The sequence below is a fragment of the Muscardinus avellanarius genome (assembly GCF_963383645.1).
Source record: "Muscardinus avellanarius genome assembly, chromosome: 3".
Classification (NCBI taxonomy): domain Eukaryota; kingdom Metazoa; phylum Chordata; class Mammalia; order Rodentia; family Gliridae; genus Muscardinus; species Muscardinus avellanarius.
Genome location: NC_137788.1, coordinates 4,721,059 through 4,739,250, shown reverse-complemented (window position 1 = coordinate 4,739,250; position 18,192 = coordinate 4,721,059). Strand labels below are relative to the sequence as shown.

Below are 18,192 nucleotides of genomic sequence, written 5' to 3'. Positions count from 1 at the left end.
CTAAAGTCCCTACCATGGGAGGTGTCACTGCGAATACCGCGGGACCATTGCAGCTGACACTTTTCCGTGTGCACCCGTGTGTACGTGTGTTTAAAAAATTGTGTCCTACTGTGTGTATGGTTTCTGACCAGCTCTTTGAATTTATATTTGATTTTGTGTCATTAAAGATTTTTAAGAACATGTCTTTGTGTAATTTATTATCTAGATAGACCTTTTATTCCAGGCGCTTGGGTGTTTAGGAAATACCGTGGGAAATGACCTGGGAAGGGAAAAACACATTGAGAGCCTAGTGAGAGGGTCAGAGTGGGTGACCATGGGGAACCCATAACACGCCTGTGCTTCCTTCCCATTTCAGTATTGCATGCTATGGAGTTTATTTTATACTTCCTGCCTGGGCCTCTAAAAAGGGTGTGTTTGCTAGGAGTGGTGGGGTATGTTTGTAATTCCAGTGCTTGGGAGGTCGAGACTGGAGGATCCTGGGTTCACGACTAGCCTCAGCTACTTAGTGAGGCCTTCCACAACTTAATGAAACCCTGTTTCAAAATAAAGAATTAAAAATAGGATTGCTAGCCAGGAGTGGTGGCACATGCTTGTAATCCTAGCATTTGGGAGGCTGAGACAGGAGGATCGTGGTTTGCAGATAGCCTCAACTACCTAGGCCCTTTGCAACTCAGTGAGACCGTGTTTCAAAATAAAGAATAAAAAATTACGTCTGAGGATGTCACTTGTAGGTAGAATGCCCCATCCCCAGTACCGCAAAATAAATAAATAAATAAATAGATCTGGTAGTATAGCCTGGAGGTAGAAACCCTCTGGGTTCCACCCCCCAGTACCACTAAAAAAAAAATATATATATATATATATATATATATATATATATATATATATATATATATATATATATATGGTTGGTGTTATAGCTTGAAGGTAGAATGCCCCTGTGTTCAATCCCCAATTCTGTAATAATTTTTAAAAGGCTGCTAGGCTGCTACATCCTTTCAGGGTTGTTTTTGAAAGTATATTGAGAAATCCTGGTGTATTGGCACATGCCTTCAGTCCTAGTACTTAGGCTGACACAGGATTGCAGGTTCTGGTACAGCCTCAACAAGTAGTGAGACTCAGCAACCTCGTGAGACCTTGTTTCAAAATAAAAATTAGGTCTAGGGTACTCGGAGGTAGAATCCCCTAGGTCCAATCCCCAGTACCATGAAAAAGGATATTTCAAGGAAAAAGGGATTTTGTTTCCAGAAGAGCTCAAATATTTTTAGGAAAGCAGAAAACCCACCCAGACGGGTCCGCTCCACTAACAGCCTCAGCACATGAAAGGCAGCTCCAGGCTTCCCTCGGAGAACAAGGCTCAAGGCTTGCTCGGGGACAAGCCCAGCTCTCACAGTGGCTAAAATAAATAAGGGGGCCATCTGTGCAGCAGGGGACGCCCACGTGACCTGCAGGGCCCCTTTAGAAAGGGCGGTGCGGGCCACAGGTCTGAACTGCTGACGCCAGGAGCTGAGTAAGCAAAGTCTTGGGCAGCAGCAAATAGCGCTGAGCTAGCCAGATGAGTAGCTGGGCCGGGAAGCACTGGGTTGCCGTGGTAACCGGCCCTGATGCCACTGTGGCTGCTCAGCCGACTGGGCCTTGGGGTTTTCTAAAGCCTGAGTGTCCAGACTATGACCGTCTGTGCCTGGCAAGGAGAAGCCACGCGACCTTCAGGCCTTTCTCCTTCCAAGGAGCTGGGCCGGCGGGCTGCTGCCAGCCACTGGGATCTGAGACTGAGGCTTCCGTGACTTTGTGTCCTGGGGAAGGATCGCAGGCGCCACAGGGGCAACCAGCAATGTGAGAAGCTGTTCTGGAGCAAATACTTGGGAATTGGAAATTCAAGGAGGAAAAACCAGGAAGGAGGAAAGGCTCTGTGAGCCCCGGCACTGATGTGTAAGCGTTAAGGACGCACTGCCTGTGGACGGGTGTTGGAGGGAAGCGCCTTGGCAGAGGCTCTGCGCTCTGGGGTTTTCTGTGATGACAGACCCAGCTGGAGAATGAAGGCAGGCTGAGGCCGGGAGAAGCCCTTGGGTGTCAGGACCGCGGCGCGGCAGAGGGACACAAGGCTGTGGAGGATCAGAAGGTTGGGGCCGGGTTCTAGGGCCTGACGGTGCCTCCACCCCAAAAGCCAAGATGAACTCAGTCCTGACGAAGCATGGTTCTCAACCCCGAAACTGGCTCAGCCTTAATTCAGGAACCAGTGAGTATGTTCGCTTTCTCTTTTTTTTTTGCCTGGAAAGGAAGGCTGAAGACAGGGAGGCTGTACACGGCATGGAGGGCAGCTGAGACCCCGTGCTTGCTGAATGAATCTAGATGTAAAAGAACTCATGCCGGACGTGGTGGCGCACGCTTGTCATCCCCGCGCTTGGGAGGCAGAGACAGGAGGATCGCGCAGGTTCGAAGCCAGCCGCGCGCGCTGGCTTAGGAGACCCTGTTTCCAAATAAAAATGTGAAAATAGGTCTGGGAGTGTAGCCTGAAGGTAGAAGGGCTTCCAGGAACCCCAGCACCACCAAAAAAAAAAAAAAAAATACGGCTGGGGTGTAGCTCAGGTTCCACCCCCAGCACCAAAAAAAAAAAAAAAAAAAAAAGCAAATACAGCCACAGGTGTTGGCCCACATCTATAATTCCAGTGACTGACTGGGTAGGCTGAAACAGGAAGATTTTAAGTTCAAGGCCAACCTGGACAACTTAGAGACCCTGTATCAAAAAAATAAAAAGGGGCCAGGTGTGGTGGCGCACGCTTGTAATCCCAGCGCTTGGGAGGCTGAGACAGGCAGATCGCACAGGTTCGAAGCCAGCATCAGCTACTTAGTGAGGCTCTCGGCAACTCAGTGAGACCCTGTTTCCAAATAAAGTATAAAAAAAATAGGTCTAGGGGTGTAACTGGGTAATAGAAGGCTCTTGGTTTCAATCTCTAGCACTGCAATAAATAAATAAATAGGGTAGAGGATAAAGCTCAATGTTAGAATACCTCTGAGTTCGCCGGGCGTGGTGGCGCACGCTTGTAATCCCCGCGCTTGGGAGGCAGAGACAGGAGGATGGCGCAGGTTCGAAGCCAGCCGCGCGCGCTGGCTTAGGAGACCCTGTTTCCAAATAAAAATGTAAAAATAGGTCTGGGAGTGTAGCCCGGAGGTAGAAGGGCTTCCAGGAACCCCAGTACCACAAAAAAATGTAAAAAAAAATAAAGAATACCTCTAAGTTCAATCTCTAGTGCCAGGTAGATAGATAAATGACAGGTAGATAGAGCAGCTAGGCATGGTGTGCGCGCTTATTTATAATCTCAACATTTGGGAGGCTGAGACTGGAGGATTGCGGTTCATGGACAGCCTCAGCTACTTAATTAATGAGGCCCTCTGCAATTAGTGAGACCCTGTTTTTGTTTTTGTTTTTGTTTTTGTGGTGGTACTGGAGGTGGAACCCAGAGGCTTTCTACTTCTGGGCTATACTCCCAGACCCATTTTATATTTTATTTGGAAACAGGTTCTCACTAAGTTGCGGACGGCCTCACTAAGTAGTTGAGGCTGTCCGCGAACTGCGATCCTCCGGTCTCAGCCTCCCGAATGCTGGAATTACAAGCGTGCACCACCACTATACCGGCTTGTGGTACAGTTTTTTTTAATTTTTTAATTTTTGGTGGTACTGGGGGTGGAACCCAGAGGCTTTCTACCTCCGGGCTATACTCCCAGACCTATTTTATACTTTGTTTGGAAACAGGGTCTCACTAAGTTGCTAAGAGCCTCACTGAGGCTGGCTTCGAACCTGTGTGATCCTCCTGTCTCAGCCTCCCAAGTACTGGGATCACCAGCGTGCGCCACCAAGCCTGGCTAGTGGTACAGTTTTTAGTATATGTGCTGCCGAAGCGAGCACTAGTGGTACAGTTTTTATTGTCAGTGTTTTTGTTGGTTTTCAATTATAGGTCTTATGTGCTTGTATGCCTAGTTTTATGTTTTTGGTCTCTGGTCTTGGTTTGTTTGTTGGTTTTTGCAGTACCGGGGATGGAACTCAGGGGCCTTGGACCTGTGAGCTACACCTCCCAGGCCTAATTTTTAGTCTCTTTATTTTTATTTACTCATTTATTTTATTTTTTGCAGTACTGGGGATGGAACCCAGGGGTATTCTACTTTTGAACTACACCCCCAACCCTAATTTTTTATTTTTTAGAATCAAACAGGGTCTTACTGAGTTGCAAGGGGCCTCACTAAGGAGCTGAGGCTGTCCGCGAACCGCGATCCTGCTGTCTCAGCCTCCCAAGTACTGGGATTACAAGCCTGCGCCACCATAGCCGGCGCATCTTGGTTTTAAAACTGAAATTCCAGGCCGGGTGAGGTGGCGCACACCTCTAATCTCAGTGCTTGGGAGGCTGAGACAGGAGGATCCCACAGGTTCGAAGCCAGCCTCAGCCACTTAGGCTCTCAGCAACTTAATGAGACCCTGTTTCCAAGTAAAGTATAAAATAGGTCGGGAGTATAGCCCGGAGGTAGAAGAACCCTGGGTTCCACCTCCAGTATCACAAAAAATAAAAAATAATAAAAATAAATAAAACTGAAATTCCAGCTGAGCATAGTGGCACACACTTGTCATTCCAGTACTCAAAAGTCTGAGACAGGAGGATCGCAGGTTCACTGCCAGCCTCAGCTACTTAGTGAGGCCATCTACAACTTAGTAAGACCTTATTTCAAAATAAAGAATAAAAGCCGGGCGTGGTGGCGCACGCTTGTAATCCCAGTATTTGGGAGGCTGAGACTGGAGGATCGCGGTTCACGGACAGCCTCAGCTACTTAGTGAGGCCCTCTGCAACTCAGTGAGACCCTGTTTCAAAATAAAGAATAAAAAATAGGGCAGGGGTTGTAGCTCAGAGGTTAAATGCCCCCGGGCTCCATCCCTAGACCCACAAAAAAAAAAAAAAAGAATAAAAAATAGGGCTTGGGATGTAGTTTGGAGGTAAATCCTCCTGGGTTCAATCTCCAGTACTGAAAAAAAAAAAAAAAACCCACAAAATATAAAGAATTAAAAAATAGGGCTGGGAGTGTAGCTCCAGGTTCAGTCTCCAGTTCTGCAAAGAAAAGAAAACTGAAATTCCTGCATCCTGGGAATCCTCTCAGTCCAGGGTGATGCCGCCGTCGGTTACGTCACTCAAGCACAGCTCTGGCCCTGTCTCGGGGGCCTGGCACAGGGAGTCCTCGCAGCCCCTGGTGCACTTCCCAGGTGTGTGCACGGCAAGCTCCTTCCCATTCCAGAGGGAGTACCTGAAATAGTGTGCATGCACACACATGTACACACGCAGAATCCTGTGACCTGCTTTCAGTGTCCTGAGGTTAAGTGGACAGGACCCAGCAGAGCCTCTCCGGAGTGCTTCCTGCGAACCTCTCAGGAGCCAGCATCACGGGGCTGCCTTGCAGGCTCGGCCCACCGCCGCCCTGCGCAAAAGCGGGTCTGTAGGCCAGGCCTGCATCCTGGGCTTGGGGCGAGGAGGGGCGCTTGTCCTCTGTGGGCCAACAGAAAGACAAGGCCTGCCTGAGGCCACCTGGGTCTCTGCTGGGCCTGACGAGGGCACAGCAACACTAGTTTCCAGCCATCAGGAACGGCGTGCCAACAAGGGGCTAGATGTTTGGAGACCGCAGCTGTCCCAGCAGTCTGGCTGCTCTCTGTGGTTGGGAGCCTGGCCCCAAAGCCTTTGTTCCTGGTACTGACTCGGCTTCCAGAGCGGTCCCAGGCTCTGAGTGTGTCTGGCCAGTTTTATGAGTCTCCATGGCCAGCTGCCGCCGGTAGAGAGACTGGAATGTGGCCATCCCGCCTGGGCCACAGACAGCCCTGGGGACACAGGCCTCCATTGAGGAATCCAGCCTGGGTGGAGACTTGGGGCTGAGGGCAGCCGCTGGGTCCTAGCTCAGCCAAGGGCACTTGCCAGACCTGAGCCCAGGCTGGGTGTCCAGGCCCATGAGCTGCCCTCTGGCCAGGGTCCTCCCTGGAGCTCAGGGAGCCTACCACCGTCACCCACAGGGTGGGGCAGGGCCCAGCTGGACCAAGCCTCAAGGGGTTTGGAAGTCAGCCCAGAAAGAGACAGCTGACTGACTGGACTCAGGCTCAACGAGCTCTCCTTGGGCGTCTGCTCTGGGCCAGGCTGGGCCTGGACGCTGCTTCCAGGGGAGAAGGAGGCCAGGAGCTGACTTCAGGGGGTTCCGGGTGCAGATGGAGCGTCTCACAGTGTTTCCTGAAACAGGCAGAACCCAAGGGCTGCTGGGAGCTGGTGGGAGGAGCCAGCATTTCCACCAGGGATGGGAGCAGAGTCAGAGGAGGCATCAGGGAACTCGGAGTGCCCAAGTGAGGGGAGCCTGTGCTTACCTTGTTGTTATTACTATTATTATTATTATTATTATTATTATATTATTATTATTATTATTATTGTTATTTGTGGTACTGGGATTGAATTCAGGAACATTCTACCTCTGAGCTGCCTCAACAACTCAGCAAGACCCTGTTTCCAAATAAAAACTAAAATAGGAAAGCCGGGCGTGGTGGCGCACGCTTGTCATCCCCGTGCTTGGGAGGCAGAGACAGGAGGATCGCGCAGGTTCGAAGCCAGCCGCGCTGGCTTAAGAGACCCTGTTTCCAAATGAAAAAGTATAAAAAATAGGTCTGGGAGTGTAGCCCGGAGATAGAAGGGCTTCCAGGAACACCAGTACCACCAAAAAAATAAAATAAAATAAATAAATAAATAAATAAATAAATAAATAAAATAGGAGCCAGGCATGGTGGCGCATGCTTGTAATCCTAGCATTCAGGAGGCTGAGACAGGAGGATAGTGGTTCAAGGACAGCCTTAGCTACTTAGTGAGACCCTTTGCAATTCAGTGAGACCCTGTTTCAAAATAAAGAAATAAAAATCAGGCTGGGGGTGGATCTCAAAAGTAGAATGCCCCTGGGTTCCACCCAAAACAAGGAAAAATAAATAAAATGTAAACGGGGCTAGGGGCAGCCAGGCATGGTAGGGCATGCCTGTAATCCCAGTACTTGGGAGGCTGAGACAGGAGGATTGCAAGTTCACAGCCAGCCTTAGCAACTTAGACTCTGCTTAAAAAAAAAAAAAAAAATAGAGCTGGGGGTATGGCTCAAAATTAGAATACCCTTGGGTTCAATCCCCAGTACCAAAAAAAGGACATGTGTCCTTGAAGGGTCTTGGTCTAGGGCCTGGCACACAGGGAGGTTCAAGCACTTAGCAAACATTAGTGTCCCTGGTGTAAGCCAGCCAAAAGCCGGTAGGAGAGGCAAGGTCCCTGGCCAAGCCGAGCCTGCTTCTGATGGAACACGGGTTGGTATAAGAGCCTCCAGAGGCGCAGACAGACCCCGGGCCTGGCAGGGCTGGCTCTCCTCTGTATGGCACTGGGCCCTGCCTCCGGGACTCCGGCCTCCTCCTCTCCCTGGGCTGTGGGTCACACACATACACCTGCAGTGCTGGGATTACAAGCGTGCACCACCACACCCGGCTAATGAGACCCTGTTTCAAAATAAAGAATAAAAAATCAGGCTATGGCCGGGCGTGGTGTTGCACGCTTGTAATCCCCCCACGCTTGGGAGGCAGAGACAGGAAGATCACATAGGTTCGAAGCCAGCCCCGCTGGCTTAAGAGACCCTGTTTCCAAATAAAATATAAAATAGGCCTGGGAGGGTAGCCAGGAGGAAGAAGGGTTCCATCCGCAGTACCACCAAAAAAAAAAAAAAACAACAACACATCAGACTATGGATGTACCTCGGAGGTAACATGCCCCTGGGTCCATCCCCAGCATAATTAATTAAAATAAAATAGGGGTTGGGGTGTAGCTGGGAGGTAGAATGCCCCTGGGTTCACTCCCTAGTCTTTCTCTCTCTCACACACACACACATACACACACACACACACACACACACACACACACGATCCATTTTACATGTGGATTCTGAGGCCTGAGGTTCCTGGCTAGGGGGCAGCAGCAGAACTCTAGCTGGGTCCCACCCTGTGGGGAGCTGAACAGTGGGAGGGGGTCACCAGAATGGCTGAAAGGAGAAAGGACCCCGAGGGGCCCGGGGACCACCCGGCCTGTGAGCCCTGGGCCAAGGCCTCCAGTCTCAGCTTCCTGGGAGCCGCCCGCGTGGGGACAGCGGCCAGCTCTTGCCACCTGCTCCTCTTCCTCTTTCAGCCCCTTACTCAGCGGGACCTCGCAGCCGGCCGGGGGAGGGGAGGCCTTGCTCAGGCCCCCCAGGGCCCTTCCACGCTCCAGGAAACAGCTGTGGCTGGCGAAGCCCGGACCGCCCCATGGCCAAGGCCACTGCCAGGCTCTGGAGGCCGCCTGACTCCAGCTCCCTGTCCCTCCCTGTCCTGGTCCTCGCCCGGCCCCTGGCCAGCGGCTGCAGAGGTGGGGACAAGCGGCAAACCTCTGAGGTCCCCCTGCAGGGGCGGCCAGTGAGGGCGCAGCCAGGCTGGCCTCTGCTCCCCTCGGATCTTCTCTTCCGGAGTCCGTGAGGTTCTGGCGGCCAAGAGGTAGGCCTGGGCTGAGGGGGCTCCCTGGGCTGACCACAGAAGGCAAGGGAGGGGGATGAGGGCCAAGCCTGGGGAGTGACGGGCAGCACAGTCCGGTGGTGAGCGCAGCTCCGGGGCTCAGGCAGGGCTCCCCCTCCCCCAGTGCCCTGTGGCCTCAGGCAAATCACAGATCCCTGTCCATGGCTTGTCCAGTGCTGTCCTGGGGCCGAGGAGACCTGAGTAGTGCTCAGCGTGGCATCTGGCCCTGGCAAGTGTGGTTATCATTACCCAGGGCCAGGGGCAGCAGAAGCCGGACCAACAAGCCCCCACCCCAGCTGTGAGAAGGATGGAGTTAGCCTGTAATCCCAGTACTTGAGAGGCTGAGACAGGAGAGTTACAGGTTCGAGGCCAGCACCAGCAGTTTAGCAGAGGCCTTAAGTAATTTAGTAAGACCCCCTTTCAGAATAAAAAAATAATAAGCTGGTTGTGGTGGCACACACCTTTAATCCCAGAATTTGGGAGGCTGAGACAGGAGGATCGTAGTTCTTGGACAGCCTCAGCTACTACTTAGTGGGCCCTTTGGATCTCAGTGAGACCCTGTTTCAAAATAAAGAATAAAATATAGGGCTGTGGGTATAGCTTGGAGACAGAATGCCCCTGGGTTCTATCCCCAGTACTGCAAAAAAAAAAAAAAAAAAATATATATATATATATATATATATAGTCTTGGTGTTTACCAGTCCCCCTCCTCCACCCCTCTCTTGAGGGTCCCAGGGTCTGTGTCCTTGAGCCCCAGGGAAGCCTACTGCACGCAGAGGTGGGAGCCCCTCTCTGGCTGGAAGTGGAGGGGAGAAGAGGAGGCAGGACAGACCCGGGCAAAGGCAGGGACCTGGGAAGCAGGGGTACGTCAGGGATGGAGAGCAGGCAGGGATGAGGCTTCGTGTGTGGTGCGGCTGCACGTCCGTGGAGGTCTGGAGGGAGGGTGCCCACCTTCATTCTGCAGCATGAAGGGCCCCAGCCGCACCATAGGAGGCTCCGGCCCCCAGTGCCCCCTGGAGTGGGGCCTCCTGAGGTGGTTGGGGAAGCCTGGCATTCCTCCTGAGCTGAGGAGAGGCGGGCCCGGGATGCTCTGGGATTGGCTGCCCTGAAATCATAACCAGGTGCAGCTGCGCCAGGCCCGGATGGAAAGGGCTCAGGCTGGGGCGACTCCTCCCCTTATCCTGCCGGCTCTGCCGCGATGGCCGCGCTCAGCCTGACACCCCCACGCTGAACACAAGCCGGGGCACCTCGCCATCCCGTGGGCCGGGGCCTGGCCACGTGGGTGCCCGTGACCGAACCGGGGCCTGGCTTGTCCTCCCTGGCCCTGTGCCGTGGAGGTGGGGGCGGGCAGGACGGCATATGGTTCCCATTACGCCCGCTGCCTCTTGGCACCTAGCGCTCAGCGGGGGGTGCACGGGCTGCCTGCGGGGCCACCCCACCACTCCATCCCCCATGCAGCCCTGGGGTGACCCCTCCACTCCCCAGGAAAGCAGAGCCTCCTGCTGCCAGCTTCCTTGCTAGGGGCTTGTCTCTCTGCTGCCAGGCTGGGGAGGCACTGGCCGGCCAGACGGAGGAGCCTGGCCAACATGGCGGAGCCCGGCTAGGAGCCCAGCGCACGGTGCCCTTGGCCGCATTCAAGTGTGGGTTTCCAAGGGTCACCCCACTGCCCTCTGATCCCCCGGCCTTTGCCCCCAGGTGATTTTCCAGGTCCTCAAGTGGGCTTTGAAGTGAGAAAGTCATGGGTTCAAATCCCGGTTCAACTCTTTTTTTTTTCTTTTGTGGTACTGGGTGTGGAACCCTCTTTATTTGGAAACAGGGTCTCACTAAGTTGCTGAGAGCCTCACTAAGTAGCTGAGGCTGGCTTCGAACCTGTGCGATCCTCCTGTCTCAGCCTCCCAAGTGCAGGGAATACAAGCGTGCGCCACCACGCCCTGCCTCCGGTTAAACTCTTTACAGCTGAACCTCTGCTTCCTCATCTGTGCCTGGGAAGCAGAGCCTCCTTGACCGCAGCGTGAGGGCCACTGGACAGGTGCAGAGGTCGCTCTACAACTCTTAGTTGGTCTCTCTCTCTCTCTCTCTCTCTCTCTCTCTCTCTCTCTCTCTCTCTCTCTCTCTCTTTTGGTGGTACTAGCGATTGAAGCCAGGGGCCTTCTACTTCTGAGCTAGACATCCAGACCTATCTTATTTTTTATTTTGAAACGGTCTCACTAAGTTGTAGACAACCTCGCTAAATTACTAAGGCTGACTGCAAACCTACAATCCTCCTGGGATTGAACCCAGGGGCCTTCTACCTCTGAGCTACACCCCCAGGCCTAATTTTTTTATTTTGTTTATTTATTTATTTATTTTTTGGTGGTACTGGTGTGGAACCCAGAGGCTTTCTACCTCCGGGCTATACTCCCAGACCTTTTTCATATTTTATTTGGAAACAGGGTGTCACTAAGTTGCTGAGAGCCTCACTAAGTAGCTGAGGCTGGCTTCGAACCCGTGTGATCCTCCTGTCTCAGCCTCCCAAGCACAAGGATTACAAGCGTGCGCCACCACGCCCGGCCTAATTTTTTATTTTGAAACAGGGGCTCACTGAGTTGCAAAGGGCCTGGTAGGTAGCGGTGTAAGTCCGGCCGAGAACCCGGGTCCTTCTGCCTCAGCCTCGCTGGGATCACAGGCGTGCACCCCACGCCCAGCTACTTTTTACTTTGGTGTGTGTGCGTGGTACTGGGGATTGAACCCAGGGCCATCCTACCTCCATGCCTCAGCCCCCAGCCCTGTTTTCTTTTTATCTTGAAACAGGGTCTCTCTAGGTTGATGAGAATCCACTTGCTGCAGCTGTCCTTGAACTTGCGATCCTCCTGCCTCAGCCTCCCAAGTCCTGGGGTCACAGGGGAGCGCCACCGCATCCAGCTTCCCTTCATAGTCCTGTCTGTGGGTGGGCCTGCATCAGGAGCCCCGGACCCTTCCCCAGCGCAGCCCCTCAGCCATGCTCTTCTGCCCACCGTGTAGAGCTGGCCTTCGCTTGGGCTCAGCTGCCCAGGTCTCCGTGCCTGGCACCGCCATTGGTGTGGGACGCCGGCTGAGGCGGGGTGGGGGTGCCTGGCGAGGGGGAGAGCCCCAAGGGCAGCCTGAGGCAGGACCTGGCCAGCAGCAGCTCCTGCCCTCTGACCCGCTAGAGGCCTCAGCAGGCCTGCGGACAAGCCTGAGCGTCTCTGGGAGGAAGCTGGGAGCCCCTGGGGGCATCCACGGCTTCCCCACAAGAGCTTCCATACCTCGCTGGGAGACCTGCGGGCCCCATGGCCAGCTGGAGGTCAGGGGTGGGAGCTAGAATTGCTCCTGGGTAGCACATTTTTTTCCTCTGAAAACTTACCCCAACAAAGTGACCACGGAACAATCGCACTCTTTTCCGGGCCTGTGCCGTCCCCAGACGGCCGGCCCATCTCCTTGGCGGGGGCTTCGAGGGGGCCGGGAAGACGAAATTTATAAAATGTCTGTAGGAGGGGAAGAAAGGCGCTTTGTGTGGGGCCGGGTCCTGGCCATTGGTCAGCCGCGAGGCCCCCGGCCGCTCCCAGAACGCTCCCCTCCCTGGGGAGGGACGTGCTGGCCTGCCCGAGGCCAGGCCCAGTGGTCCCTGCAGCCCCGCGCCCAGCACTTGCGGCGTCCAGGCCTCGGGGACCCAGGTCCCTGGGGCCGCCCAGCCCCTGAGGGCGCCGGCTAGCATGTTTCTGTACTGGAGGAAGCGGGGCGCCTACGAGCTGGAGGCCCTGCCCGGTGACCTGGCCGAGCTGCAGCTGGGTGCCGTGGAACGTTTCTCCTGGAGCTCCACCCTGGACCTCATCGAAGACCTCGGGGGTAGGTGTGGCCCTTCCTGGGAGGGCCGTCTTGGCACCCGGGCTACCGGGCATCCTCCCCTTGGTCAGAGCCTGCAGCCCATCCCCGTGCACATATTTCTGCGGCTCCCTTGGCCCTGGTGACCCAGGGGCCGGCCCCTCAGGAGAGCCGCTGCTGGAGGGTAGAGGGGCCGAGCACAATGCCCGTGGGGGCCGAGGGCAGCCAGCAGCTCACAGAGCTGTCTTTCCTAAGGCTGGGCACTGAGCTTGGAGCCAGAGGCCTGGTGCAGTGTAGCTGGCTCCGGCCTTCAGTTCTCCTTTCTGCCTCAGTTTTTCCTCCAACTCCAGCTCACACCACGGGGTTCCCTGAGAACTATGTGGTGGGGAGTCCTGGAGTGCTCACGGCTCCACCTGGGGCGTGGGCCATTGCTGCTATTGCCTACATTTATTTATTTATTTATTTATTTATTTATTTATTGGTGGTGGTGGTACTGGGGTTCCTGGAAACCCTTCTACCTCCGGGCTACGCTCCCAGACCTATTTTCATATTTTTATTTGGAAACAGGGTCTCTTAAACCAGAGAGGCCTGCGCGATCCTCCTGTCTCCGCCTCCCAAGCGCGGGGATTACAGCGTGCGCCACCGCGCCCGGCTGCCCTCATTTTAAAGATGAGGGAACGGAGGTGCAACCAGATGGAGCCCCTCGAGAGGCAGGACGAGGCTGTGAGGACACTGAGTCCCAGGCCTGTGTTAGATTTCAGCCCAGCTGGATTCAAGAGTCACTTAGCTGGGCGTGGTTGCTCACGCTTGTAATCCCAGCACTTAAAGGGCTGAAACAGAGCAGGGCGTGGTGGCACACACTTGTAATCTCAGTACTTGAGAGGCCGAGCCAGGAGAATCACAGGTTCAAAGTCAGCCTCAGCATGTAGAGAGACTCCTCAACCTAGTGAGGCCCTGTTTCAAAATAAAAATAAAATAGGGGTTGGGTGTAGCCTGGAGGTAGAATGCCCCTGAGTTCAATCTCCAGTACCAAAAACAAAGCAAAAAAGAAGCTGAGACAGGAGGACTTGGCAATTTAGTAAGTATTTATTTATTTATTTATTTATTTATTTATTTATTTATTTATTGGTACTGGGGTTCCTGGAAGCCCTTCTACCTCCAGGCTACACTCCCAGACCTATTTTTTTTTTTTTTTTTTTGAAACAGGGTCTCTTAAGTCAGCGTGGCTGGCTTTGAACCTGCGCCTCCCAAGCTGGCCTGGGTCTGGTGATGAAAACAAATCTGGCTTGTGCAGCCTAGCAGAGCGCACAGGCTGTGGGCAGCCTGGCCTCCCCTGGCTTCCCTGTGGGCCTGTTGCTAGGGCTGGGCTCTAGCCTCCAGCCACAACCCAGGAGCTGGAGCCTCCTGGGTCTGGAGCTTCCCCAGCCTGGCATAGGCCCTTCTCCAAACTCATCCCTGGGGCCACCCCAGAGGTGTTGAGAGTGATGGGTAGGCCTGGGGTCTTCTGTGAGAAATGGAACGGAGCCCCCAGATCAAGTGGGATGGCTCCCAAAAGGGAGATGGGGAATGCTGCTCCTGACGGGAGGATCAATTCCTGGAGAAATGCCAAAATCCCAAGATGGTGTCCCAGGAAGGTGTGGTGTGGCATGCCCATAATCCCAGTACTTGAAAGGCTGAGATAGGAAGATTGCAGGTTTTCGGCCAGCCCCAGCAAATTAGAGAGAGGCCCTCTATAATTAAGCAAGGCTCTGTTTCCAAATAAAAATATATATATAATAACCCGGGCGTGGTGGCTCACGCTTGTAATCCCAGCATTTGGGAGGCTGAGAAAGGAGGATCACAGTTCGTGGATAGCCTCAGCTACTTAGTGAGGCCCTTCGCAACTCAGTGAGACCCTGTTTCAAAATAAAATATAAAAAATAGAGCCGGGCGAGGTGGCGCAAGCTTGTAATCTCTGCGCTTGGGAGGCTGAGACAGGAGGATCGCACAGATTTGAAGCCAGCCTCGGCTACTCAGTGAGACCCTGTTTCCAAAAATAGGTCTGGGAGTATAGCCCGGAGGTAGAATGCCTCTGGGTTCCAACCCTAGTACCACCACCAACACACACACACACACACACACACACACACACACACACACACACACATAATAGGGCTAGGGGTGTAGCTCGGAGGTCAAATACCTCTGGGTTGCATCTCCAGACCACAAAAAAAAAAAAAAAAAAAAAAAAATAGGGCAGGAGTGTGGCTTGGTAGTCAAATGCCCCTGGGTTTCATCCCCAGACCCGGCCCCCCCAATATATATATATATATATATATATATATATACATATATATATATATATATATATATATATATATATATAATGTCTAGTATATATATAATGTCTAGTGTAGTTTGGAGATCGTCTCCCCCTGGACTCAACCCCCCATACCACAAAAATCAATTAATTGATTATAATTTAAATGAAAAAAACAGTTTGAGGCGGGTGTGATAGCTCACTCTTGTAATCCCAGTACTTGTGAGCCTGAGACAGAAGGATTGCAGGTTTACAGCCAGCGTCAGCTACTTAGTAAGGCCCTCTACAATTTAGTGAGGCCCTATTTCAAAATAAAGAATAAAAAATAGGACAGCTGAGCATGGTGGCGCACGCTTGTAATCCTAGTACTTGGGAGGTTGAGACAGGAGGATCAAAGGTTCAAAGCCAGCCTCAGCTACTTAGTGAGGCTCTCAGCAATTTAATGAGACTTGTTTCCAAATAAAATATATGATAGGTCTGGAGCCGGGCGTGGTGTCGCACGCTTGTAATCCCAGCATTTGGTAGGCTGAGACAGGAGGATCTGGGTTCATGGCCAGCCTCCTACCTAGTGAGGCCCTTCACAACTCAATGAGATCCGGTTTCAAACTAAAGACTAAAAAATAGGGCTGGGGGTGTAGCTTGGAAGTAGAATGCCCCTGCATTCCATCCCTAGTACTGCAAAAAAAAAAAGGTCTGGGAGTGTAGCCCAGAGGTAGAAAGCTCCTGGATTCCATCTCCAGTACCGCACACACAGACACAAATATAGGTCTAAGGGTGTAGCTTGGAGGTAGAATGTCCCTGGGTTCAATTCCCAGTACAAAAAAAAAAAAAAAAGTGGCGCACGCTTGTATTCCCAGCATTCGGGAGGCTGAGACTGGAGGACTGTGATTTGCGGACAGCCTCAGCTACTTAGTGAGGCCCTTGCAACTCAGTGAGACCCTGTTTCAAAATAAAGAATACAAAATAGGGCAGGGGGTGTAGCTCAGAGGTCTAATGTCCCTGGGTTCCATCCCCAGACCCACAAAAAAAAAAAAAAAAGCTTGGGTGCAGCTCAGCTTAGAGGTAAAATGTTCCTCGTTTCAATCCCTAGTCCCCAAAATTAAATAAATAAATAAGATGTCCCCATGTTGGACTAGCCCCTGGCTGTGGTGGGCCGGGAGGAGGATGTGGTTGCCTGGTGGGGAGGGACAGGCCCAGTGCCCACTTTGGCCCCAGAGCTCTGGGCACCGGCGGAGGCTTGTGCAGGAGGCTCAGGGGCTGTGAGAAGGTGGCTCAGCTGCCCTGGCACATGGAGTATGGAGGAGAGAGGGAGGGGTTGGGCAGGGAGTGGGGAGGGGGCTATGGTGGCAGGCCAGGCAAGGCAAATCTCGCAGGGGCACTGGCTGTGAACCTGCAATCCTCCCGTCTCAGGCTCCTAAGTACTGGGATTACCAGCGTGCACCACCAGGCCCGGCTTGGAGAGGGGTCTTTATTTATTTTAAGTATTTATGTGTTTATTGATTTAGTGGCATCAGGGATTGAGCCCAGAGGCATTTTACCTCTGAGCTAAATCCCCAGCCCAATTTTATATCTTATTTGGAAACAGGGTCTCTCTAAGTTGTGGAGGGCCTCACTAAATTTTCAAGGCCGGCTTTGAACGTGTGATCCTCCCGTCTCAGCCTCCCAAGTACTGGGATGCCCACCCCGAGGCAGGGCCATCCTTGGCGCCCCCTTTATCCTGGTGAGTTTTCAGATGCGTCTTCAGCCTGCACCCCAGGCCCAAGGCCCTGCCTGTCATATGTGTGGGAAGCCAGACCTCACCTCGGTGGCTCAGGCTCCAGCAAGGCACATGGGCGTTGGGTAACAGTGTGGTTGAGCAGATCCTGGAGGAGCCAAGGTGGCCTCCTGGGCTGTGTGTGTGGCTCTGCCCTCTGCGGCCAGCCCTTGAAGGCCTGGGCCCATGCCTGTGGGGGGTGGGCCCAGCCTGTGATGGGCTGGGGCTCTGGCTCGGAGCCTGACTGTCCCGGAGTGGGGATCTGGAGCCCCTTTCTTCAGCCTGTCCCCTGTTCCTCTCATGGCCGCTCTGGGTCCCTCTGAGGAGCCTCTGGAGGGAGCCGTGGCAGGCAGGTGGACAGGGCCACCTGTCAGCGGGAGGAAGCGGCCGGCTGGCAGGAATGGTGCGGACGGTTTCTCTGGCGCAGGTTCTGATGTTCTTCTGCCTCTTCTTGCTGAGCTGAGAGCTGTGGGTGGGCAGGGCAATGGTGAGGCTCTCCCAGCCCCAGGGGAACAGTGCCCAGGGCTACGCCCGTGCCCCTTCCTCCTGCTGGGGCCCATTTAACTGCCCTACCCAGCATGCCACATGGTATTTTGAGAAGGGGCTCCAGGCCAGGTTTTTCCTTCCTTCCTTCCTCCCTTCCTTCCTTCCTCCCTCCCTCCCTCCCTCCCTCCCTCCCTCCCTTCCTTCCTTCCTTCCTTCCTTCTTTCCTTTCTTTCTTCTGTGGTACTGAGGATGGAACCCAGCAGCATTCTGCCTCTGAGCTCCACCCCCTGCCCTATTTTTTATTCTTCATTTTGAAACAGGGTCTCACTGAGTTGCACAGGGCCTCACTAAGTAGCTGAGGCTGTCTGTGAGCCGCAATCCTCCTGTCGCAGCCTCCCGAGTGCTGGGATGACAAGCATCGCCCCCACGCCCGGCTAAGAGCCAAGTTTCTTTCCCAGGTGTCCTGGGATGCTCTGGCCAGCGTCCGGCATAGAGAGCGATGGACGTCCTAGGACCAGGGACTGCGTGCTCAGGACATGCCCCTCTGGCTTCTGGCCAGGTTTGGGCTAAATCTCACCCATGGGCGGGGGTCCAGCCCCAGCATAACTCAAGGCAGCTGCCCAAGTGTGGACAGGCTCCCAGTAGGGCCAGGCTTATGTGGGAAGGGACAGGCAAGGCCACAGCTGCTTCCTGGGAGGGGCAGCCTTCTCCTGGCCAGGCTAGGGAGTAGGAGGTGGTGGGCAGGAAGTCTCTGCTGTCTTGGAGCACAAGGGCTTATCTGAGTCCGGGGATCACAGGTGGGGGCTCCCTGCAGGAAGTGAGAGCAGGTGGTTTCCTGCGCCTGAGCAGCCTGGGGCCCCCTGGGAAAAGGGGCACTGATGTCATGATGAGGAATCAGGTCACCTGTACCTGACGCTCCACTGGGACAGGTACCACGGAGGCGCTGTAGCCCTAGGGGCATAGCCCTAGTGCATTATGGATCTGGGCTCCAGTCCCAGCCTCATCATTTATTTCTTTATTTTTATTTTTAATTTTTTACAGTACTGGGGATGGAAGCCAGGGGTATTCTAACTCTGAGCTACCGCCCCAGCCCTATTTTTTATTCTTTATTTTGAGAAAGGGTCTCACTAACTAGCTGCCAGCCTCTATCTTGTCAGACTTTGGGAAAGTCTCTCTGCCCTCTGTTTCCTTATCTATAAAACAAGGACAGCCAGGCGCAGGGGCACACGCCTGTGATCAGTACTTGAGAGGCTGAGACAGGAGGAT

The 18,192-nt window shown here is 53.6% G+C and overlaps 1 protein-coding gene across 2 annotated transcripts in view; it reads left to right on the top strand.

The window, feature by feature from the left end:
• Nucleotides 1–2,169: 2,169 nt before the first annotated feature.
• Nucleotides 2,170–18,192, top strand: part of PLEKHG5 (pleckstrin homology and RhoGEF domain containing G5) — a gene marked incomplete at both ends in the record, with an annotated part of 54,894 nt that continues 38,871 nt past the window's right edge. Inside the window, one exon of one of the 2 annotated variants that reach the window (XM_080692164.1) lies at nucleotides 2,170–2,236. In XM_080692164.1, the coding sequence (XP_080548290.1) occupies nucleotides 2,170–2,236 (67 nt within the window). Of the gene's footprint in view, nucleotides 2,237–12,279; nucleotides 12,413–18,192 lie in introns of those variants that run through there. The other variant, XM_080692163.1, reaches the window with a different exon arrangement.